Genomic DNA, 24,923 nt, shown 5'->3' with positions numbered 1-24,923 from the left:
TATTTTTACACTTTTCCTCAAAACATTTTTTTTTAATGTTCAGGTAAATACTCGAAAATTACAGTAAGTTAGCAATAACAAGCGTTAGTTACGTACTAAATATTAGAGTTCAGAAATGCATATTGATGCAAAACATGTTCTGTTAACTGTTTTAAGTGGAACAGAGTAATGTTTAAAATGCCCCTTGTTTGAGGGCTTTGTCTTCTTTTCCAATTGTTTTTGCACAGAGAAGTTGAGAGCTATGATATATTTGCAGTTAGGGTCAGAGTTTTAGCATTCAGGAACTTAGTTACTTAAGATGCGTTTCCAATGAGGGAGCATAATAATGAAACATCCCATTGGGCGTAACTTGTCTGTGCTATTCAAAAAGAGAAACTACGCAAAAGAGTTACGCCTGGTCGCTACGAGTAACCAATGCCGCGGAAGCCGAATGTTTTTCAGCAGCGTGTATCTAGTTAAAAAGTTCCCCCTTGTGAGTCACGTGTGTCTTGTCAAACATTTACAGGATTAAAGAAATGGAGACGGGTCTAGAAATAACAGCAGATTATAGCTGTCTCAGACCTTTTGGGTGTGAACAAAATTTGTTATCACGGCCTGATGGATCTGCTTCTTTCTTTCAAGGTAGAGTTGGTGTATACACAATAGTACTGCATTACAAAGAATGCTCATTCTCGAGTTTTTAAAAGTTCTATGTTTCATATAGGCAGGGTTATACAGACATCACTGTTAATTCAGTTTAAAACGAGTATTTTCAGTAAGTAATATTAAACCGTGTCAGTTCCTCCAAAAGAGTTTTTTTTATTTATAAATATAAACAGTCATTTGCTAACCGTGCAGTGAGCTTGCTAGGCGAAGTTGTTGTTCAGTTTTCCATCATTTGCTCATTTTGGTCCGCATTCTCCGAGAGTTTTCTACATTTTGGAGAAAAAAATGTGTAGTTAGTGTCTGAGGCACTTGTTGTAGCTAGTGTGGTGAGAATGGGTATGCTTATCCTCCGTGAGGGTAGACTGGGACCGTTCAATGCCACAGGCCCCACAGAAGACAGAGTTGGTTCACAAAAATATTGTATGGGAGGGCATACATCCACCAAACTACTAATGTGGTAGCCCACACTAAGGGTGTAAAGGAGCATGCACTTACAATGGGAAGGCATAGTAGTACCTGGGGTGGTGCAATTTGACCCCACACAGGTGGAGGTTATTATGATCAGTACTAAATATGGCCACGCTGATAGATGCTGGGGAGTGTAGAAATTACCATTGAGGTTGCCTGTATGACTGCTGTAAAAGGAAAAAACTTCAAAGACCAATGCACTTGGGTTCAAACAAGGCACCCTTTATTTCTTGCAGCAAGGAGATAAAGCATGTAGGTACAGGATTTGTCTAGCTCTTTGGTGATCAGTATGTTATTCTTATGCAGTTCTCTTCATGTCACACAGAAAATGTTACTATTCTATTGCTGGAGTAGTTAGACAGACACAGCTTACTGTATGTTCTACAGAAAATGTTACCAGACTTATTGCTGATTTGGTCAGATTATTTGCTGTCTTACAAAACATTTTGAGCTTTTCAATTCTTCAATTGTGCAGTTCTAATACATGTGTTACATTTTGTCTAGATTTAAGGTACATTTCTAGCTTTGGTACAAGTAATATTGACTATGGTTTAAACTTTCAAGTATCTATTGTTTTCTTTATCAAAGCTTCTAGCAGCTGCATACTTTCTCATGGCATAAGAAATGAAATATCTCTCTAAGTTTCATGACATTAGCAGAAATGAGATGTCTCTTGTTAAGTTTCTAATAGCCGTGCAGATTCATGCAGTGTGAACAGAATAAATGTATTAACCCTTTTAAACCTTGCATGCATATTACTATTATATATTTTTCTAACATTCCCCCCTTTTAATACTTGTATTCTACTTTCAAGATAAGCATAAACAGTTTTTTCTTTCCCTAACCTCTTCCTGCTCAGGATTTGCACTTAAAGTCATTCAGTTTAAGCTCATGTTCATCAGGATGCTGCCCCCCCCCCCCACAACAATTTCTGGAAAAAGTCCATCAATGGATTTGGTCCTGGTTTGGTCATGGCTGACACCTGCTGAATTACCTCAAGATGGTTGTCTATCTCGTGTTTGTGTTCAGGAATATATGAACAGCACTCCTCCTGGATTAAAGCGCACGCTTTCCCCTCTCCGCCGCTAGGTGAAGTCAGGTTTTGAAGCACCACTGTTCTCATGGCAGTCAGTTCATCAGTCACCAGTTCTAGGGCAGAAAAGGTTGCATTGCTCATTATTTCGAGAAGCTTAGACAATTTTCTCAGTTCCCAGATTGATTTTGTTGCTCCATATGCTGGCAGTACACCTGCCCACGATATAACAGTATCACTCAAGTCCATGTGTGACGGTCCATTTTTCCCTAAGCCCACAGCATGATGGTTTTCCAGCGATTGACAGGCTTCTTGATTTCTCGAACATTCCGAATTTTCCCTTGAGGTAAAACTGCTGTGTGTCGTATGGCCAGAACCAGGTACCCCAAAAAACAACTGCCGGACCAGTTCTCGGGTAACCATACAAAGTAACAATCTTCTACTTTAGTAGTACCTTTACTATGCCCTGGCTCTGCATGAAACATTTTTTTGTCTATTATAGACAGTTGTCTATAGAGGTCAGCATTATGCTTTACTTCACCAATTGTAATATGCATCAGTTCAACAAATGAATCGTAGCTCGTGTTGCAATAGGATCCGATGTTATCAGGTTTAGTGTAGCATCTATAGGGAACAGTCACATTGCAATTGCTCCAACCCACCTTAACTGTATCATTCTTGTAAAAACACACAGTTCCCTTCTGTCGAACAGACAAGTGCAATGCTACTTTATCTTGTGATGTGACATCTGATGTATTATAAATTTAAGTTTTCCCAGGTCTTGTTGGCTCCTAGGGGAACTGAAGTTAACAGTAACCCCCCATATGCTGTTGGTAAAGCGTTTCAGCATACACATATTTCATTGCCTGGTAAGTGTTAAAGTTCAGGTTCCACTCTGCACGCTTGTTCAGTTCAATTTGTGTGGCTGAGAAAAGGAATGGCCACAACAAAAAGATTATTGTCACTAGTACAGTCAACAGGATGATTATGTAATACTTTTGAGGAAACGGTTGTTCTGCATTTCTGTTTACTCCAACTCTGCCAAGTAGGTGTATTTGGATCTTACTGGATTCAGTCATCCTTGGACACGTGCTCTTACTCTCTGACCTAATAGGACCTTCAGCACCAATGGTTTCTTCACTGGGGTTGAGACGGATCAGTCCTATTGATCTGACCCCCCTTTGTAGCCAGATTTTATGCTGAGGGCCCCGATGGAGAGGTAAGATTTTTGTCCAACTCAAAGTTCTTAACCAGCTTGCAGTGCGTCAGGTGTATCCACAAAGCTTGTTCTGCTATCTTGACTGCAGTGGTTGTCGAAAGAAGCACCTGGTTAGGGACCTTCCCACCTTGGCGATTTCCAATTTTTTCGCTTGATGTTTTTGATCCACACCCAGTCTCCTGGCGTCACTGCCACTTCTGATGTTTCGGTTCGTTTTCTATCTGAAACAGAATTTGACTGCAACAGATGTTTAGAACTCAACTTTTTCATATTTTCAGCTAGTGTGAAATCAGCTTCCTGGTCTGATGACATGAGACATTTCCACTGGTGTGTATAATAAGCCCTTCCAAATAATTTTTCAAAAGGACTCAATCCTTTTGCTGTAGGGACAGTTCTCATGCTCAACAGTGCCAGGGGTAAACAGTATAACGAAGTTTTTCCTGTTTCAGCTATTAATTTTCTCAATTTGTTTTTTAGTATACCATTATGCCTTTCAACTAGCCCTGCAGATTGCGGATGGTATGCACAATGATTTTTTCAAGAAATACCAAAATGCTTACTCGGCTGCTGCATGTTTTGATTTACAAAGTGTATACCATTGTCACTGTAGATTCTTTCCGGAATACCAAACCTAGGAATGATTTCCTTGACAAGTACTTTTGCCACCATAGCTGCATCTGGATTTTTGGTTGGAAAGGCTTCCACCCATCTGGAAAACATATCTACAATAACAAGACAATACTTCTTATTTTCACATTTGTTCAATTCTATGAAATCCATACAAATAGTGTGAAACTGGTATGGTGGTGTAGGGAAACTCCCTTGCTTGGGCTTTATCGCCCCCTGTGCATGATGTTTGTTACAAATCTGACACATCAAACAAATTTTTTTTTAGAGTAGTTTGTAAATCTGTACGTTGTGAACACCTGGTTCACCAGCTGTACCACCCCCCCTGTTGAGACATGGCACTACCCATGACTCAACAAAGCTGCATAGCGAAACAAATTAGAGGGTAGTATCGTTTTTCCCTCTCTAGAGATGTACAGCCCCTTTTCGAGGATTGCTCCTCGTTTTATCCATCGCTGTTTTTCAGCTTGCGTAGTGTGTGTCTGCATTGTTTTTAACGTATTTAGATCTAAAGTTTCAGAGGGTTGTAATTCCTCGTTTAAAAGAAATACTTTTGTGGCTGCTTGTTTTGCAGCTGTATCAGCTCTCGCATTACCTTTTGAAATCCTATCTTGTTGCTTGGTATGAGCTGTGCATTTGCAAATGGCTACTTTCTGAGGTAACTGAATAGATTTTAAAATATCTAAAATAAACTGCGCATGATTTATAGGTTTGCCAGTAGATGTTATCATTCCTCAGTTTTTCCACTGTTGCGCAAAAACATGTACAGTAGAAAAAGCGTACTGGCTATCAGTAAAAATGTTTACACATTTACCCTTTGTTAAGGTACATGCCCATGTCAGGGCATAATTCTGCTGCCTGTGCAGATAAGTTGTGTGGTAAATGTTTTGTTTCTGTAATCCCAGTATCAGAGACTACTGCATATCCTACTAGGTTCTGTTCTGCAGGACCCCTTTTGCACGAGCCATCCACGTAGTATGTCACCTCGGCATCATCCAAGGGGACATCCGTGAGATCTTTTCTAGGTAGTGTCTTTTGCTCAATTACCCACAGGCAGCGGTGCGGTGTGCTGTCTGCAGGGGTCGGGAGCAGAGTAGAGGGGTTTAAAGTCGTGCATCATTCAATTGTCATATGAGGTTGGCTCAACAATATAGTCATACAGGAAAGATGCCTCACAGGGGAAAGATATGCCACCTTTTCTTGTAGAAAAATAATTGCGACTGCATGAGGTACTCTCAAAGTGAGAGGGTGGAACACAACTAGTGAGGCTGAAGCCTGTACTGCCATTGCAGCTGCAACTACTGCTTGTACACAGTGGGGTAAGGACCGTGCCACTGGGTCTAGTTGTGATGAGTAGTAAGCAATGGGGCGTTGCTTATCCCCATGCTGTTGTGTTAACACTGATGTCATGTAACCCTGCTTACAATCTACAGTTTGGAAAAAACGTTTATGATAGTTTGGCAATCCCAGAACTAATGAGGATGCTATTAACTGCTTTAGTTTACAGAAGGCAGATTCTGCCTCTGGTGTCCATTATAACAAGTCCTGCGTTGCCATAGGCTTCTTATATATAAGGTCTGTCAGAGGTGCAAATTCCAAGGCATAGTTTGGAATCCAGCTCCGGCAAAAATTAGTTGTACCCAGGAAGGACATCATTTCCTTCTTGGTAGTGGGTTTTGGTGCTTGCAAAATTGCTATTTCTGTCCTCATCTAACGTTCTACCTTCCTTGGATATTACATATCCTAGGTATTTGACTTGTTTTTTCCAAAGCTGCAGTTTATTTTTATTTACCTTATGTCCCTCAGTGGCTAAAAGTCGTAGAAGTGCTATGATATCTCCTCTACAATCCTGCTGGGTGGGGGCCGCCAGCAAGATGTCATCAACATAAAGTAAAATCTGACTGCTTCTTCGTGGGGTGAATCCCGCCAAGTTGCTTGCCATTTCTTGTGAGAATATCGTTGGACTTTCACAATATCCCTGTGATAGCCACATATATATACACCTTTTCCCCTGAAATGTAAATGCAAAGCAATACTGGCTATCAGGGTGTATCGGTAACGAAAAGAACGCATTGCTGATGTCTACCACAGAAAAATACTTTTGTTGAGGTTTCAAATCATTCAACAGGGTGTGTGGGTCTGACACCGTGGGTGCCCTTGGTATTACCGCATCATTTACAGCTTGTAAATCTTGGACCATACGCCATTTTCTATTGGCCTTTTTAACTGGAAATAAGGGTGTGTTACATGGTGAATCGGGAGATTCTACTAGTATCCCTGCTTTAAGTAAGGCTGCTATAATAGCCTTTATTCCTGCCTCTGCATCTTTTCTTAAGGGATACTGTCTTTTTGGTGGTCTGAATGCTGACTTTGGCGTGATAGTAACTGGTCCCGCTGTACGAATGAATCCTTTTCCCTGTTGACCAGAGAGTCTCTGGTATATTTCGTAAGGCATTTTTTTCCTCCTTTAACAGGAGTGTCAGTCAGCTGTCCACGCCAGACTGCAAGTGCACAGCTGGGTTGGTCTGAGTTATCCAATTCAACTTTTGTACTTGTATTCCTTGTTCTGACAGTTCTAGTTCTGTCTTTTTCTCCTAGGTCTGCCCGTTCTATATTTCTGTTTTTGGTTAAGCTAACATGTGGTAACCGATTAGATTTATAAAGTGCAAAGAACTCCTGGGGCAATGAGCAGCTGGCTACGCTGTTCCCTTCTGTGTCCCAGTACAGGTTACGCAATATCAATCTTTTTTTCATGATTCTTAAATAATTCTTGCTCATATTCCTTATCAGGTCCTGGTATGTTACAATAATACAGGGTACAGTGCAACAGGTGTTGTTTATCAATGTCAATGGAGGGGAACTTACTGATGGCTACATTTATTAACTCTACAGTCCTTGGACCAGTCGTAACCAAGTTCTGGCTGTACCAATAAAACATTTCACCCTCCAATTGCACTACAAAAGTGTTAGTTTGTCACTGTGCTACCATATCCTGTATGGTTGGGACTACTGCTATACCAAATAGCTGCATGAGGTCTCTGCCCAAGAGATTTACTGGGCATTTTGCAGAAACTACAATTTTGCTTCTCTGTGTCAATCCTGAAACTGGATCAGTTATTGCGATGTTACGGGAGAGAGGCTCCCGATACAGCTGTCCTTTAGCAGCTTTGACCAGTATGTAATCAGGTGACTCTGTGTTTTCTGGCAGTTGGAGGGGTGTATCAGAGTTCGTGATGCCCCTGAGTCACACACAAGTTTGACTTCCCTCCCTTCTACCAAGAGTGTAACTTCTGGTTTCGTGTCTGCTAAATAGATCTCCAGGCTCAATAAAGCTAGGTCTAATATTTAATTTTCTTCATTGTCACTAACTTCCTGCACTCCCTCTATCACATTCTCATTTGTCCTTTCTTTGCTAGTCCCTTCTAGTGATTCCTGACTACCATATAGTCAGTCCTCACCCTCCTTGTCTTCCATTGTTGCCTTCTTGTTTTTCTTGCAATCCCTTGCCAAATGTCCCTTTTTACCGCATTTAAAACATTCTCCCCTTTTCTTTCGTCCTTCAAAGTCGATCGCTGATCAGATTGCTTGTTTCCCTGCGCGTTTTTCCCAGACTGTACTACATAAACTTCTGCTCCATCTTCTACAGAAAATACTTGGGCTTTCTTTTTCTTTTTGCTATTAAAATGCCTTTCGGCATGCCTAGCATATTCAAGTAATTATTGTAACCTGCTTGTACGATGGTCTACCATGTGTTTTGTAATAAAACTGCTTATAGGTGCACTACTGCCCTTTAAAAATGCATTCTTTAACTGCTGTTCATATGGGGAATCTTGTGTTTGATCTTCAGGAACCTGCATTCCACAGTGGTTATTAAAACATTCTAACAATCTGGCATAGTACCAGTCAATTGTTTCACCTTCTTGTTGGATGCATTGATTAATGCAAGTCCAGTCTGCCCTAGGTTTCCATTTTTCAGAGATGCGGTCTGTAAGACCTTTTACTCTGGTGTCTAATTCTGCGCTGCTATGTGGGAGGGGTCTTTGTGCAGCTTCACGGGGATTCCAGTTCCCACTAATCATGTACCAATCTGGCCCTACAATTTGTCTAACTACTTTTTCTATCTCTTCTTCATTTAAGTTATAACTCAACCTCATTCCTTGTAAATCTTCTGAGAATTTTCTAAAATTAACCTTTGGTGGGGAATTCCCTCAGTGGCTTTCCGGATATCTTCCGGAGTCCAAGGTCTATACAGTAAGATAGTTGGGTCCAGATTGTCTTGACTTGCCTGAGGATTGGGTACTTCTATAAGTGGGCATATTTCTTCTTCACTTATAGATCGTGAATTTTTAACTATTTGCCATAACTCAATGCCTTCTTCTGAGTTACCTGCCTTTGTTCGGGACCTGGTCCCAATGGGATCTCTAATTTTCATCAGTTTTAGTTTCACAATATCTCTATCTTCAGTGACCACAGGATATAGTCGGGGTGGACTAATCTGTTCACTTGCTTCATATTCTAGTAAGGGAGGCGGATGTGCTGATGCTATTACTAAGTAATTGTCTTCCTTATCTAAAAACTTTGCTTTTGAATCTTTGTTCTTTTGTTCCCTACGGTTTACTTCCTCCAGCCACCTGTGTGCCTGAGGAATTCCTAATCGACGTTGCTTTTTTACCCGACCTTTGGAATCGTTTTTGAGCTGTTTGATAAGTTTGATAAGCGAGGATTTTTCTAATTTTCTGTCAAATTCGTATTTATTAACCCATTTTGAATAATATCTAATATTGTCGGCATGTTGCGACTGCATATATTTTGCGGCTTCCGTTAACGGCGGGTTTTGGGGTCTTTTTGTGCAATTATTACCCATTTTGTTTTACCCTTTGATCGTTACGTAACTTCTCTTAATTTTTAACATGGTACCACGGATTTTGTTATAGTCTCTTCAGAATGACTGCCTACTTATTCTGTTTCTCCTGATCTGTGTCTGTGACAAGACAGTAATCTTTTTTGTCCCTGACTTGTAAGAAAAAATACAGTCTGACAAAAACAATACACATCTAGTCCCTGATCTAAAACAGAAAACAGAAAAAAGTAGATTCACCTTACCTGAGCCCACGTGATTGATCATCAATTCGCAGAGACCCGTCCTTCAGTCACAGATCAGAAAGTAGCTGGCCTCTTTTGAACAACAATTCAGTCGGAGGACTTTCCAGAACCGATTTGGTTTCTTCCCCATACGGTTTCAACCACCTGGCCATCTGATCCGAGGTGAAGAGAGGGTTCCGGTCCGAAGGACCAATCTGTAAAAGGAAAAAACTTCAAAGACCAATGCACGTTGGTTCAAGCAAGGCACCCTTTATTACTTGCATCAAGGAGACAAAGCATGTAGGTACAGGATTTGTCTAGCTCTTTGGTGATATATTATTCTTATACAGTTCTCTTCATGTCACACACAAAATGTTACTATTCTATTGCTGATGTAGTTAGACACAGCTTTCTGTATGTTTTACAGAAAATGTTACCAGACTTATTGCTGACTTGGTCAGATTATTTGCTGTCTTACAAAACATTTTGAGAAAAACGACCTGGCCTTGGGCTTATTTTAGCCTACCATAGCTTTTCAATTCAATTGTGGAGTTCTAATACCATGTTACATTTTGTCTAGATTCAAGGTACATTTCTAGCTTTGGTACAAGTAATGCTGACTATGGTTTAAACTTTCAAGCATCTATTGTTTTCTTTATCAAAGCTTCTAGCAGCTGCATACTTTCTCATGGCATAAGCAGAAATGAAATGTCTCTTAAGTTTCTAATAGCTGTGCAGATTCATGCAGTGTGAACAGAATAAATGTATTAACCCTTTTAAACCGTGAATGCACTAAGCATGCATATTACTATTATATATTTTTCTAACAACTGCCATCCCCATTCAACTTTCAGCGGCACTTGAGAAATACCCAGAAGAGGAGAACAAACTAGTCCAGGGTGTTGAATGCAGAAGAGAACTCTGAAAGGGCTAGGAGAGACTGTAACCATTGATCCCTTACCACTTTGAAGGCATTAACTTCGTTTAGTGGGCATTTTGATTGCAGTGTTGGAATAAAAATCTTAACTGATAGAAATGTAATGGAAACTACCATAAAGGATGGGATTTCAACTCTACATGCGCTACTTTGTTCTTCTTACCTAGCAAAAGGAGGGTTTTGAGAGAGGGTGGTGATACAGCGTTGAATGATTATTTGAAGTTTGGTGTCTTAAGGATGGGGTTCTTTTAGTCTGTGTTAATGTTTATGAAAAACCTTATTCCAAAGAGGAGATACCATGTTCTAAAGAATAACTGGACTGAAAGACACAAAGCTAGATAGTCACTTGGGAGGATTTGCTTGTGTAGGCTGCAGCTGCTTAGATAAAGTTTTGAAATGACTCACATCAGCTCTTTACTTGTAATATAATTGAACCTGACACAGTAGAAATTTTGGAGGCTTCTTCACCTGGTCAAACTCGTACTTAGTGGTATCACTGGGGGAGTTGGTTCTTAATATGGGCAAGTGTATCTGCTGAAAAGTGGACTTTCACAGAGCAAGACTGGGCAGACTTTTACTTCTTGTCCACAGACGAAGTGTTGTATGAGAAAGGTTTGCCACAGCAGGTATTAGAAGCTCAGTAGTTTTACTGCAGTTTTTCAAGCGGTGGAATGCCAAATTATGTCCATGAAAATAGCTTGCCCTACAGAAAGCTCATCTTCCTTTGTTTGCATTTCAGCTTTTACCCTTGTTTGGCCAACTTCGTGAAGCTCCATCTCTGAAGAGTTGATTCATAGCATGACAGTGGGTCACCTAGAGTCCCCGGGTTTGGTAGATCACAAGCTTGTGAACTTATAGTTAGCCCCAGATTGAAAAGAATCCTGTGGTGATCAGCTACAAAGAGGTTTCACTCCTGTATCCCTCTGTGGTCATACACAGCCCAGTATTAGGATCTTTAATATGTGGCACAGAGGAAACAATTGGTGGCAAGGCAAATGTCTTTTGTCTCTTAACAAAAATTAACTGGAGCTCACCAGTTTTTGCCAGTAATGCTGTCAGGGATCAATGTTAAATGAATGTGGCAGATGTGTATTGCAGTTCTTTGATAAATACTTGACCTATCCAGATAAGCTTCACACTGTACAGCTGGAAAACAGAGTTATGACCAATGCCTCCCAAGGATTATATTCCCTGTGCTATGAAGTAGGATCTTGGCTCATGTCAAGCAGAGTGCCTCTTTGGACCTCTTCAAGAGGAACCTTGACGATTGGATGGGAGAAAGGAAATTCACCCCAGGGATCACGTCAGTCGCCCTGCTAGACAGGGGTCCAGGAAAGTAAATAATGTGGGAGGAAATAGCCAGGGAATTGTTATGGCTAGGCTTGTATAGGCCCTAAGGCTGATAGCCTAGTACCAACCTATGAACCTTGTAGTGCCATATTGTCAATACTAACTGACACTTGGCTTACACTGTTTCACATTATTTTGTACAGAGTGATTGCCAGGAGGAGATAATGATACTTCATTGCCACCATCCCTTCCTGCTTCTGTAGTACTATAATACCATCAACATTACCTGTTTGGCAGTTTATTTCACATTCATGTATGCACACTGATTTCCAGGAGAGGCTAATAATACTTCAGTACAACAACCCTGTCACTCGTCCAGTCAGGATAGAATAGACAAGTCTTTGCAGGTTCTGTTCAAGCAGCTTTATTATGTACAAATGCATCAGCATTGAGGCTTAATAACTTTAACTTAGATAAACATATAAGCAAACTAGCTATTACAGCCATACATGATCACTCTCTGGCTGCACTGTCAAAATGGCACTGAAGCTAGCACGTGCTTGCTATTTATATGCATGTGCTGTTCTTGAAACACTTCTTAAACATACAACACGCACACTATTCTACCTTCTCCCTCTTTGATTGACATGCAGTCAATTTAAATAATTCTGTGTTATGCAAGTAAACAGAACTAAATACATGTAGATAATTGTGTCCAGGTTGCTGTGTATTTCATATTGGATCTGGAAGTACGACCTAATTTCTATTGTCGCACGATTTGAATTGGGTCTAACAACTGGGACGGTCTCTGCTGAATGTTCAACTTTAGGGACTTCAAGAATGGAAGTAGAAGTTAAAACATGTTCTGCAACATGAACATTCAATTGCTCTGAGATCTAGTCTGTATCACAGAAACAATGCTGCTATATCGATTCTGGTACCGGAAGATGTCTGCGATTTCTCCTGTCCTCCATACCCTCAGATTCTATGAAGTAGGATCTTGGCTCATATACCTATTACTTGACTAATCCGGCCGAAACCTTTCACCACTTGTGTCCTCACTGCCTCTCTTTCTTTCAACAGACAAAGAAATCTGCTCTATTTGTCATACCTGGACTTAAGAACACTTTCTGAATAATTGGGCTCTAGTTGTTCTGTTGTTAGCTTTAGGCCTCAACAAACTGGAACTAATACGCAATGTTGTTCTGATTTGCCTAGATAGAAGTCTCTGAGGAGGCAAGCCAAGTATATCATCACGGGGTATGTTTCTGAGATTAAGTAAATTTAAAAAAATGGTATCACACTGTGACCTCTGAAGTAATTGCTTTGCACTCTATACTGCACATTCAGCTAGCCCATTTGACTGTGGATATTCTGGACTACTAGTAACATGTACAAAGTCCCATTCTTTTGTAAATTTCTAAAACAACTCGCTGGTAAATTGGGTAGCATTGTCCGAAATAACTTTGTGCTGACTACCATGGACTGAGAAATGACATTTCAACTTGGTGATAACAGCAGTGGATGTTAGATTAGGTATTAAATCAATCTCAAACCAATTTGAATGAGAGTCTACCAACACTGAATAATGCTTATAGTTCACTCGAATATATTGGTGGCTATTGTTGACCAAGGTAGTTCAGGAACTTGACTTAGCTGAAGTTTCTTTTTGCAAATGCGATTTAGTACTATTGCATACTGAACAAGAAGAAAGTACTTTATCAATGTTTTTTTATTAGAGAAGGCCAGAATACTAGTTCTCTCTCCCTTCTTTTGGTAGATTTGGAACCCGGGTGACCTTGATGCAAAATCTGGATATATTTATGTTGTAAGGAAGTAGGAACAACAGTTGTAGGACCTTTGAAAATAATGCCGTCTTCCATCAACATCTCATCTCTGTAAGGAAAATAAGTTTACATTTCAGGTGGTACACTAGATTACTTTGACGACCATCTAACATTAATGTAGTTGAGCTTTTGCAAAACAGGATTAGTCTTTGTATGATCTCTCAGCTCATAATGTCTCGTGGTAGAAAAATTATGCACTTTCATGACATCAGTGTCAAAATTCTCTGCATGAAGCTGTTCAGATTGATCAGAAATACAACAGAATAAGGTATTAGCCAGATAAAGAAGTTTGCCTTTTGTGTAGACCATTTTGAAGTTTTACTTTTGCAATTTGAGCATCATTCTTTGTAATCCCGCTGGAGCTGAATGCATAGGCTTCTTTGGAATAGTAACTAGAGATTGGTGATCAGGTTCAATCTGAATAGCTCGACCATAGATATTGTCATGGAACTTTGAACTTGTAAAGACTGTTACTAAAAGTTCTTTCTCAGTTTGAGCACATTACATTTTAGTTTGGGTAAATTTTGAAGCATCACAGGAAAGCGTTACTGGTTTATTGACATCATAGTATCTTAATGTAGGTGGGGTGGCATTTTTCTGCTTAATGTCTTCAAATCCCTTCTGGTGCTGTTCCAACTAAGACCATGTAATATTTTGGGTGTCAGCTCTCTCAAAGGTGCTGTCAGCTCACTGAAGTCTGGTATAAACTTGCCTAAATAGTTGACCATACCAAGAAAATGTTGTAGAGCCTGAACATTATCTAGTGCTGGCATCCCAAGAATGGCTGCGTGCTTGGGCTGGTCTGGTCGCATGCCAGTAAATAAATGACCTGCATATGTAACTTACAGTAGTCTGAATTCGCACTTCAGAGGATTGAGCTTTAAGTTCACTTCACGTGCTCTGTCTAGAACTTTCTGAAGGTTTCTGTCATGCTCTACTTCACGATTGCCTCCAACCAATACGTCATCTGTTATTATGGCACAAGGGTAACATGAAAAAATTTGCTCCATTGCATGCTAAAAAGACTTCACTTGCAGAATTTATATCAAATGGCATCCTGAGGAATCTATATGTGCCAAATGGGGCACTGAAAGTAGTTGGTAATGAGGATTTGCGATCAAGCATCACTTGCATAAATGAACTTTTTGCATCCAGTAAAGAAAAAACAGTAGCATTTGGTATTAGGGCTGTGACTTCCTCAACTGTACGCATTGGATAATGGAGTCTCTTTTATTGCTTTATTCAAACCTCTTGGGTCAGTACATATTCTGATTTTGTCTGAGCTTTTTTGTGGGCTGTTGCCATGGACGACAGCTATTCAGTTGGCTCTGCAACTGGACAAATTACACCTTGCACCATTTTATCCAACTTTTAACTTTATTTTGCATAGCTGTCGGAACTTTTCTTGCTGGTCTGACCACAGGACTGACCTCTGGGTCTAACTTCGTGGAATATACAACTGGAGGGAAAATATCTTTTTAGTAAAACTGGAACTAGGATATGTGCTTATATGATGAACGTCTTTTGGTAAAAGAAAGCAAATTCATTCTCAAACTGTCTGAGACCCAGTAATGACTGCACAGGTCTTCCGACTACATAGAATAACAAGCTGTAATAGTTCTTAGTCAAATGACAACATGAGCACTACCGAGCCTTCGGTTTGAATTTGTTCACTTCCATAAAGTTTCACACAACTAGCCACACTGAGTTGTTCATTAGATTTTGATGTAGCAAATTTGTCTGCTGACATAAAATTACACTTTGAGCCAGTGTCTGCTTTAAGCTCGGTGGATTTACTATTGATCTGGACAGTACAAAACACTTCATTCATTGCCAACAAAATTTACTGCATCAGCCTTTTCACCAATTACTGATGCACGATCTACGTAGAAAGTAGAATTGCAGCTCTCTATATGATCAACTTGCTTTTTCAAGTGACCCCTGTTAATAACTGTGTGAGGTTTACTTGATTTGCAAAACTTTTGAAAATGGCTGCATTTCTTTACACTTGTGGCATTGCTGACCAAATGCTAAGTATTTTTCTCTCTTAGACTCCTGATTGGCACCATAATTGCTACAGTTAACAATAAAGTTGGATATGGGTTTTGCTTACTCACCTTTGTACTGCACTGAGCATGTCCTTTTCTTAGAACTTGCTGGAAAACTATGGGTTTTACCTGGGGGGGGGTTGCAGAAGTGGCAGGTGCCATGAGCTTAGGCCTGCTTCTGCTAGCCACATGTTGTATGCTGTTTACATTTGCTCTGGTGCCTGCTGAAATCATGCTATTATCACTTGCAAGCATACTTGTGTGCCTTTCTGTAATTTCATGGATTTGACCAATCTTAGTAGCTTTTCTCAGCATGAAATCACTGTTGGTTTGACTGTGTGGGGTTTGACTTTGAAAGTTTTATAGTATTTAAACATGCCTGTAGATTGTTTTAGCATTCTGATGAAGTCAGAGATACCTGGATGAAAGTGCTCAAGATTTTGGATAAAAGTGTGAAGCTACGAGGTTTTGTTCCTGGTTGTTGTTCTGTGGACCTATTCTGAGTTTATGATGGAAGGAGACCAGGGTAGCAGCACACCAACTGAAAGAGACTATCACAAAATGGTTGTGGAATTGTCTACCTCTGTGAGTACTCTTACTAAGCTTGGTGGTCAGCTTAGCCAGCAAGTCTGTTCAGTTATAAATGGAGGAAGGAGCAGTAATGCTTTGGACAATAATTTCACAAATGAAAGTCGGAGTTCGAACAAATTTATTTATTTATTTATTTTATTTTATTTGCAGTTGGTTTACCAGGATAGTCCACTGGGCCAAGAAGAACCCGTTTTCAGTGGAGTCCTGGGAAGAAAAGCTCCAAACAATCAAAGTTACAATAGGTTAAACATGATAATTATACAAGAGTAAAAGATTCAAACAAAAATTACAAAGTAGTAGAGGAAACATTACAGCTAATACAAACTAGAGATGAAACTTTTACAAATAATACAAACTAGTGAAGTAGCCTACAGGTGGTAAAACAAAGAAGGAATGTTGCAAAGTAATTAATGAGAAGTACAGTTACATATCAGCAATCCTACACGTAAGGGTTACAGCGTAGTGTATTCTAGTGGATACAATAACACTAAGAGTGTATGAGATAGGAGGAATTCTAAGGGAATATTGCAGGTGTAAATAGGGGAAGGAAAGGAAGATGGAAATTACCAGTGTTAGTTATGTGGGGTGGGAGCAAGAGCATTCCCACTGGGATACTAGGTATGAATGAAAAGATTTTTTTGAAAGTAATATGGTTGGAGGTGATACGAATTGATGGAGGTAGGGAGTTCCAGAGGCATGCTAAACCATGTGATAGAATATTTTTGTCTGGGGGACGAGTTTGTTTGTAGACTTCTAATAGATTTTGGTTGTTAGACCTTAATACTCTATTGGGTAGATGCATTTTCAAGGTAGAAGACAGGGAGGGACAGAGGGAGGGGTTGAAAATTAGCTTGTGTGCAAGAGTTAGTTGAGTATAGGTGAGATGCTTGGGTAGTTCTAGCCAATGTAGTTGTTGGAGAGAGGAACAGGGTGGGTGGAGGACTTGTGGCTGGTAGCGAACTTGGCGATTTTGTTGTAGCAGGAGGAGAGTTGTGTTTTCAGAGAGGACTGTGTTAGTTAGAAGTGGTGCTCCATAGAGAAGTGAGGGGATAAGAAAGGAAGTAGAGTGATTGTAGTAGCAGGTGTAAGGTAGTGCTTTTGCCGATAGAGCATACCAAGTTTTGGATGTTTTTTTTTTTTTTATATTTAGTTGTATATGGGAGTTGAATTTGAGCTGGTTATCAATTTGGACACCCAAGTAATTTGGTCTCTGAGACCAGTTCCAGAGGTGTGTTGTTGTTTTGACTAGTAATAGAGAATGTGTTACTATCGAAATAGGTGACTTTAGAGGGGGTGAACACCATTAATTTGGTTTTAGAGGCGTTTAGTGCTAGGTGGTTTCTTTTCATCCATTGCTCTGTGGTTAGAAAAGCGTCTTGAGTAAGCTTGAGGAGTGTAGGGATAGATGAGGCCGAGCAGATAATAGTTGAGTCATCTGCATATTAGATAATGTTTGAGAATGGGATAGAGTTACGGAAATTATTTATGAATATGTTAAAGAGGAGGGGACCTAATATGGAGCCTTGGGGAACTCCGGTTGGGGTATTTAGAAATGAGGAGGTTGCCTTTTTCCATTTTACTGCTTTATCTATTTGATAGGTAGCTGGAGAACCAGTTCAAGGATGAAGAAGATGGGTTAAGTTTTGAGAGTTTTGTTAAAAGTAGGCTGTGTGATATAGTGTCAAAGGCCTTAGAGAGGTCAAGTAGTAGGATAGAGACAATAAGTCTAGAGTCCCGGGCTTTGTTTACAGTTTCAAGGAAGGAGAGGAGGGCTGTCATAGTGCTGTGACCAGGTCTGAAACCATGTTGTGTGGGGGTTAGTAGGTGATTATCTAAGATGTGGTAGGAGTTGAATTTGGATACACTTTTCTAGGAGTTTAGAGATTGGAGACAGGATAGCGATGGGGCGGAAATTAGTCACACTGTTATTGTTGCCACCTTTATGTAAAGGTATGATAAAGGCCTTTTTCCAGATTTGGGGAACTGTACTTTCCTGGATAGAGCGGTTGATTAGAATGCTAATGGGGTAGGCAGTTGCATCAGCAGCAATGCTAAGAAAGTAAGAAGGGATGTTATCAGGAGCATTAGTGCATGGCTTTAGTTTCTGTACGAGTTTTTTTATAGTAGTAGTGGGTATGGGTTTTAATGAGAATAGTGGGGAGTGAGGAGAGGGGGTGTTGGGGGGGGAGAAGATGGGGAGGAAGTGAGAGTAGGAGGAGAGGTGGAGGGTAGAAAGTTAGTGGATGTGAGTGAGGGAGTGGTAGCAGTGCAGGGTGGAGTGTTGGTATGGGAGGATGGAGGTAGATTGGAGAATGTGGTGTTAGAGAATGAAGAGGTTAATTTGGAAATAGATTCAGTAAAGAATGAGTTAAATTGGGTAGCTAAGTCAGTATCAGGGGCGTTAGGGTCCGGGGTGGGGGTGCCTGGTTTGCTGGGGTTAAGTAGAGTAGAGATACCTTTCCAGAATTTATGAGGATTTGTTTTGTTACTGTTTTGGAGGATGGAGAAGTAGTTTTGTCGATCAGAGATGATGAGCTTTTTTACTTTATTTCTAAGTGTTTTGTATTCATTATGTAAGAGGGGGGTCTTATTTTTCAGATAGTGTGCCCAGACTTTATCTCTGAGACGCATGGTTGCTAGTGTGTGTTTGGTAAGCCAAGGGGCAGTATTGATTTTTATTCTTTGTCCTTAAGGGGGCATGGAAGTCTAGCGTTTTTAAGAATGTTGAGTTGAAGTGGGCAACTGTGTTATCTAGAGGTAATGTTTTTAGGCACTTCCAGTTTATTGCTTTTAGAGAGTTAGAAAAGGTTGTTGGGTTAAAGTTGTTTTGGTTACGGACAGTAATATAATTATGAGTGCGATGTAGGAGTAAGGGGAGACTGAGTGAAGGTGGGTATGTGGTCACTAAGAGGGTCAGGAAGAGTACCACTGTCGGAGAAATAATGGGGATGAGAGACTAAAATCCAATCCAGAATACTGCTGCTAGAGGTTTTTTTTGAGGGGCGTGTAATAGAGTTGATTAGCTGTGAGAAATTATAGAGGTTAATGTTAAGTGGGTTTGTAGGAGACTGAATGGAGGCCCAGTTAATATTCATGTCGCCTAAGATTATGGTTTCATTTCTAATGTTATTGGAGAGCCAGGAAAGGATGTCTTTGAGTGTGGAAATATTATCCCCTGGGGGGATGTATAGGGAAGCTATACATATGTGTTTGTGTTTGTTAACTTGAAGTAGTGTTAAGAGAAGTTCAGCATTATTAAATTGATGAGTAGGTTTGTTATAGGGGGTAACTGACAGGGAGGATGAGTAGAGGAGAGCTACTCCTCCCCCTTTTTTGTGGGACCTGTCTTTTCTAATGATAGAATAGTTTGGTGGAGTTATTTCAAAGCATTTTATATGGGATTTTAACCATGATTCTGAGATGGATAATATGTCGGGTTTATTATGTATGAGCCAGGCATGGAGGTTTGGGATTTTGTTAACTATACTTTGGGAGTTTGTAGAAGTTAGTAATATGCTCTTGTCTGTAATGGTTGAGTTGGGGGGGCCTGGGTTAGGATGGATATCACCTGATATTAGACTGGTAATCAGGTGTAGGATTGGGTTAGAGAGGTAATTGGACAGTTTAGAGCAAAGATTAGGTTCTATTGTGATTATGAAGGATTTGCCAATTACTATGGGGGTAGATTGTTTGAGTGGTGACTAGTTTATATGGATAAAGTAGAAGGTTTTGTATAGGAAATAGATGGGGAGATATTGGGGTGTTAGAGTATGAGAGAGAGGAGGTAAGGTGGTTAGTTACATGGAAGGATTGTGGGTGGTAGGAATTACTGGGCTGGGTGAGGTAATGAAAGTATGTTAAGTTAAGAAGTAGTAGTAGTAAAAAGGAGATGAATGAGGGGTTTGAGAGCATTTTGAGTTGTAGGTAATTTAGAGGTGCTAAGTTGATGTTGAAGAAAATGTAGAAATGAGAGAGGTTTATATGTAGAGGATCAAGTATTCCAGTATTACACCAGCTCAAAGAATACGTGAAAACATGCATTTACTACTAGATGGTGCTATATCTGCAGCTATGACACAGAGCTGTACTGTAGCTGTAACAGGAGATTTCCATCTATCTGATTGGTTGAACGCCGAAGTAAGGTGGAGTAAAGAATGTTGCCAACATGGTGGCCCCATGTGATGGTGGCGACGTTAAATCAGCACTTAAGAGTTCAAGGACTTTGTTTTACAATATAAGAAACTGCAACTCGAAAATTATTTAAGGGAATGTTTGAGAGGAGATACCAAAAGGACTGTGGGTATGGAAATACCCAAATGGACTAGTGAAAGACACTGCTTTTCATCGTGAGTTGCTGGCTATGTTTAAGAAGCATGGCTGTGATTTATTACATTTGTTATTTAAAATAATGAATGTAAAATGTCAGAGCTTAATGCTTAGATGGAAAAGTTAAAAATGAATGTAAAATGTCAGCTTAATGCCCAGATGGAAAAGTTAAATGAAAGTATTAAAATGGATCTTTTTGTTTCCCACCAAGGTTAGTGAATTCAATGGTATTTTTGTAAGTGTAGAAAAAAACTGTGAATATTTTGAAGGCTAAAACAATTAAATTGTGACTATTTAGAATATGCTAGTGGTTCTGCATGTCCAGCACCTAAAGGGTTTGGGAATACTTCATCTTATAATAGAGATGTGCAAAATAATGATGACATGCATTTTGAAACTGCTACTAGTAGTTTTGAAGTGGGGTAGACATGATAATGCTGAGGACCAGAGCCCCCTTTAGATTACAATGCGGTAAGAAGGTCACAACGATTAATAGAACAAAGGGAAAAACAAAATATGAACTATGGTGCACAGACTCAGGGTTTTTTTTCGCAGGGAGGGGGGAGGGAGATTTTAGCACCTGAAATTGATTGTATTGATTTTGATATTATTATTCATGATGTGAATGAGGAAGTAGGACCAACTTTGATGGTTAACGACAAACATGATTTTTACTATTTATAATTTACAGCAATGTGGATGTTAGTGGTGAATGGGCAAACCTTTTAGAGAGGATTTGAATTTTGTACCTACCAAAAAAGGTAATGTGGTGCAAAGTATTATACAACTTTACTAGGAAATTGAATCTGTTTTTTTTTTTTTTATACAAAGATAGGAATGACATACTAAAGAATGAATTAACAAAGCCAAGCACTTTTTTGCTTATTGCCATCCTGTGGTTAGTTTGTTTGTTTGAAAACGTTTTTGAACAGGTCCGTGATGTACTGAAAAATAAACTGGATGCAAGCTAATCTAACTAGAGGTAAAGTTTAGTTTGTTAAATGAGATTACTTCTAATAAAACTATAAGAATTATGAAGCCAGATAAGAGTGGGGGACTTGTTATGGATGGGGTTGACTATATTGATAGGATGGTCAGCATATTATTTAATGATACCCATGATGAAGCATTGAGGAATGAATTAAACATTGCTTACAGGAATGTTAAACTAAACTTAGACCAGATGGTTCTTAATGGAGAACTTACAGATATCTGTCTGTGGAACACCCAAGGATTCTGACTACGTTTGGAATCCCCAAAATATAGAAAAACATAAAAAATACTCCTTACGCCCTATAGTGGATGCAGCAGGTTCCATCACTTTTACAATAGCTAAATATATTGATTTTCATCTTAAAACATTCTTACTGGCTATGAATACATTTTCAAGGATTCCTGGGACTTTCTACTGAAGGTTAAGAACGAGTTTTATTCAGATGAATTAAGTCACAGTTGATGTATGATTTATTTTCGGTAATTCCGCAAGAGGCAGGTTTGGATATGTTTTATGAATTTGTGTCATCTAGGTTTTTCTGGGAGTAAAGCAAACACCCTTGGGAGTCTGATGGAAATGGTCTTAGAAAACAATTTCCTGAGTTTTGAAAAACATATATATAAAGTAAAAGGGGTGGCAATTGGGACAGGATGTGCCCCCATTTTTGCAAACGTCCTAGCTCAATGGGAGAAAACCTGTATTTTTACATCAGGTTTTGAGGATGAGTGGAGTATGTATAAGAGGTTTTTAAATAACAGTAATTTTTTGGAAGTGTAGCGAGTCAAGATTAATGAAATTCATTGATTATTTGAATAATTGTACAGATTTTTTTAAAGTTTACTATTAATATGGATTATGAGAGAGTGGATTATCTTGATGTCACTATTCACAAGAACAGGACTAACAAAAAATTTACACACTGTGCAGGAAACCAACATACACTTTGCTACATTTTAGCAGTTGCCACCTTCCACATCAAAAGAATGTTCTATGTTAAAGGGTCTCCACATTAAAAAAAGACTAGTTAAGGGCCAATGTGTTCGCTTAGCTAGGATGGTGTCTGACAATAATTTATTCATAGAACAATTTGATATTTTGAAAGGAATGTTAGAAAAAAAGAGGCTGCACAGATGAATTTGTTGACATGATTTTTTGTGAGGTAAAAAGAAATGATGGTATTTATGCACCTGTTATTGGTACCTTTGTGGCTGGCAGTGAATTAAGCATTATACCTAAGAAGAAATCCATTGATGGTCAGAATACGTCATGTATTGTACCATTTATTCAAGATTTTTATTCTGTTAGTGGTATAATAAGGAGAAACTGGGATTTTGTAAAAGTTGTTTTAAGAAAATGCAAATATTATATATAAAAAAGAAAGCAGCTTTAAACAGCTGCTTGAAAGGGTAGAGACAAAGAAAAACTGCAAAGGTGGAAAAATGTCTAAGTGTAGGGCTTGTGCCCAATTTAGTAATATTTTGGTGTGTAAAAATAGTAGACATTGGGGGACATCTTGAGGTAAATGTCCCTGGAAGATTCTATTGTTCTAAGGGAGTGGTTTATACTGTTTTATGTTAGACATGTGATTGTTTATTTTTATATAGGAAAAACTGTAAGGGCTCTGAAAGATTGAATTTAGCAGCACTTGTATCACACTAAAAAGATGGATACCAAAAATGCATTATTTATACACATCCTTGAGAATAAAAGATTTAATTTCTGTATTACACATCCTTGAGAATAAAAGATTTAATTTCTGTATTATTGATCAATGTGATTTGGGTCCCAGAGGAGGACCTGAATCAGATTATTTAGAATATCTTGATTTGCAGTGGATTTTACGTAGTAATGCTGTTACATATCCGGTCTTCATGACCATGCAGTGGATTTTACGTAGTAATGCTGTAACATATCCAGTCTCCATGACCATGTTTTTCTAAGTAGTTTTCTAATACTAAAAGCTTGTTATATGTTTTAATTTCTCGTATGTAAAAAGAGCTGTGCACCTGTATTGTAAGAGTTAAATTTGCCTTGGTGGGGGAACTTTTAATGTGATTTTGTGATAGGTTGGTTTGACTATGTAGGGTTGGACTTTTAAAACATGCTTGTAGATTGTTTTAGTATTCTGGTGAAGTCCGAGATACCTGGACGAAAGCGCTCCAGATTTTGAATAAAAGTGTGAAGCTACGAGTTTTTCTTCATTTTGTTTCTGATGCACCATCTACGTAGAAAGTAGAATTGCAGCTCTCTATATGATCAACTTGCTTTTTCGAGTGACCCTTCTTTATAACTGTGTGAGGTTACTTGATTTGCAAAACTTTTGAAAATGGCTCTATTTCTTTACACTTGTAGCATTGCTGACCAAATGCTAAGCATTTTTCTCTTTTAGACTCAAGACTAACACCACAGTTGCGACAGTTAACAATAAAGCTGGATTTGGGTTTTGCTGACTCACCCTTCTACTGCAATGAGCATGTCCTTTTCTTAGAACTTGCTGGAAAACTATAGGTTTTAACTGGGGCGCTTACAGGAGTGGCAGGTGACATGTGCTTAGGCCTGCTTCTGCTAGCAACGTGTTGTGTTCTGTCTACATTTGCTCTGGAGCCTGCTGAAACCATGCTGTTATCACTTGCAATCATACTTGTGTGTCTTTCTGTAACTTCATGGATTTGACAGATCTCAATAGCTTTTCTCAGCGTTAAATCAGTTTCACAAAGCAAAATCTTTCTCCCTGTAGTACTATTAATACCACAGACACAAGCTTGTCCTTTATTAACTCATCTTTTAAGTCGTCATACTAACACATTTTAGCCTTGTTTCTCATGTCTGTAATGTAAACTGCAAAAGTTTCCCCTGGCCTTTTGTCTCTTGTGTAAAGCAAATGCTTTTCGAATGCAATATTTGTCTGGGGGGGTTACACATTTCCCTGAACTTGTGCTTCAAACACTCTGGTCTTCCCTTGATTTAGCCTGTACAACAATATGAAGGTTTTTCACCTTCTCTGTCATACCGCTGGTGCATACACAAATGAACGCTCCCTTTCAGTGTCCTTTGACCCAACTAGATTTAGCAAAATGAATGCCCTGGTGCGGCATGCATCTTTGTCAGAATAAACTTCTTGTATAAAAATATAGTACTGTTGCTCAAGTATTCTCCAGTTCTCTGCAATATTCTGATCAAACACCAATGGTGATGGTTTTCAAAATCCGTCTGCCATATTAACACATACCAGTGAAGGCTTTTGCAAGTATGCACAAACACATACACATATATATGCCAGAAATTTATTCCAGTATTGGTAACCATCCCCAGCAGCACAACAAGCCTCTGAATAACTGAACTTTGCAAAATAAGTTTCTCAGGCACTGCAATACTGTTGAAATCACTGTACTATAAAAGTCACTTATCATTGTAAGAAACCTTTCAAAACAACTGCACTGTGTGAATAAACTGGGCAGAAGAAGCTCGGAGTAAGAAACATTTCAGAGTAACTGCACTTTGCAAATAAACAGTACACAGCACACTGAAATTTTCCCAAAATGGCTGTACTTTGCCAAATAACTCTTTACAGTGCAAGAAACACAATGTAATGGCGACACTGTGCATATTGACACACCCATCACGAGAAACTTTTCAAAATGGGTGTATTTTGACTGTATTTCACAAAATAGTTGCACTTTGCACACAAATTCTTAATAATAAATGCACAGTAATAAGCACATACTGTAAGCACTTTCACAGATGTTGAGATACTTCAAATAACTATGTCCTGAATACAGTGTGAAATAGAAGTTGTCAAAACACAGTACTTTGCCG

The 24,923-nt window shown here is 39.2% G+C and overlaps 1 protein-coding gene across 1 annotated transcript in view; it reads left to right on the top strand.

Annotated features, from left to right (window-relative positions):
- Positions 1–367: 367 nt before the first annotated feature.
- Positions 368–24,923, top strand: part of EXOSC5 (exosome component 5) — a 1,116,451-nt gene continuing 1,091,895 nt past the window's right edge. The window contains exon 1 of the mRNA XM_044062741.1: positions 368–621. Coding sequence (XP_043918676.1) covers positions 516–621 — 106 coding nt within the window. The 5' untranslated portion in view covers positions 368–515. The remainder of the gene's footprint in view (positions 622–24,923) is intronic.

This window comes from Protopterus annectens, chromosome 1.part0, assembly GCF_019279795.1.
Source record: "Protopterus annectens isolate FY-2018-M chromosome 1.part0, PAN1.0, whole genome shotgun sequence".
In the NCBI taxonomy this organism is placed as follows: Eukaryota; Metazoa; Chordata; order Ceratodontiformes; family Protopteridae; genus Protopterus; species Protopterus annectens.
Note: the sequence above shows the minus strand (reverse complement) of the source record. Positions and strands in the feature narration are given on the sequence as shown.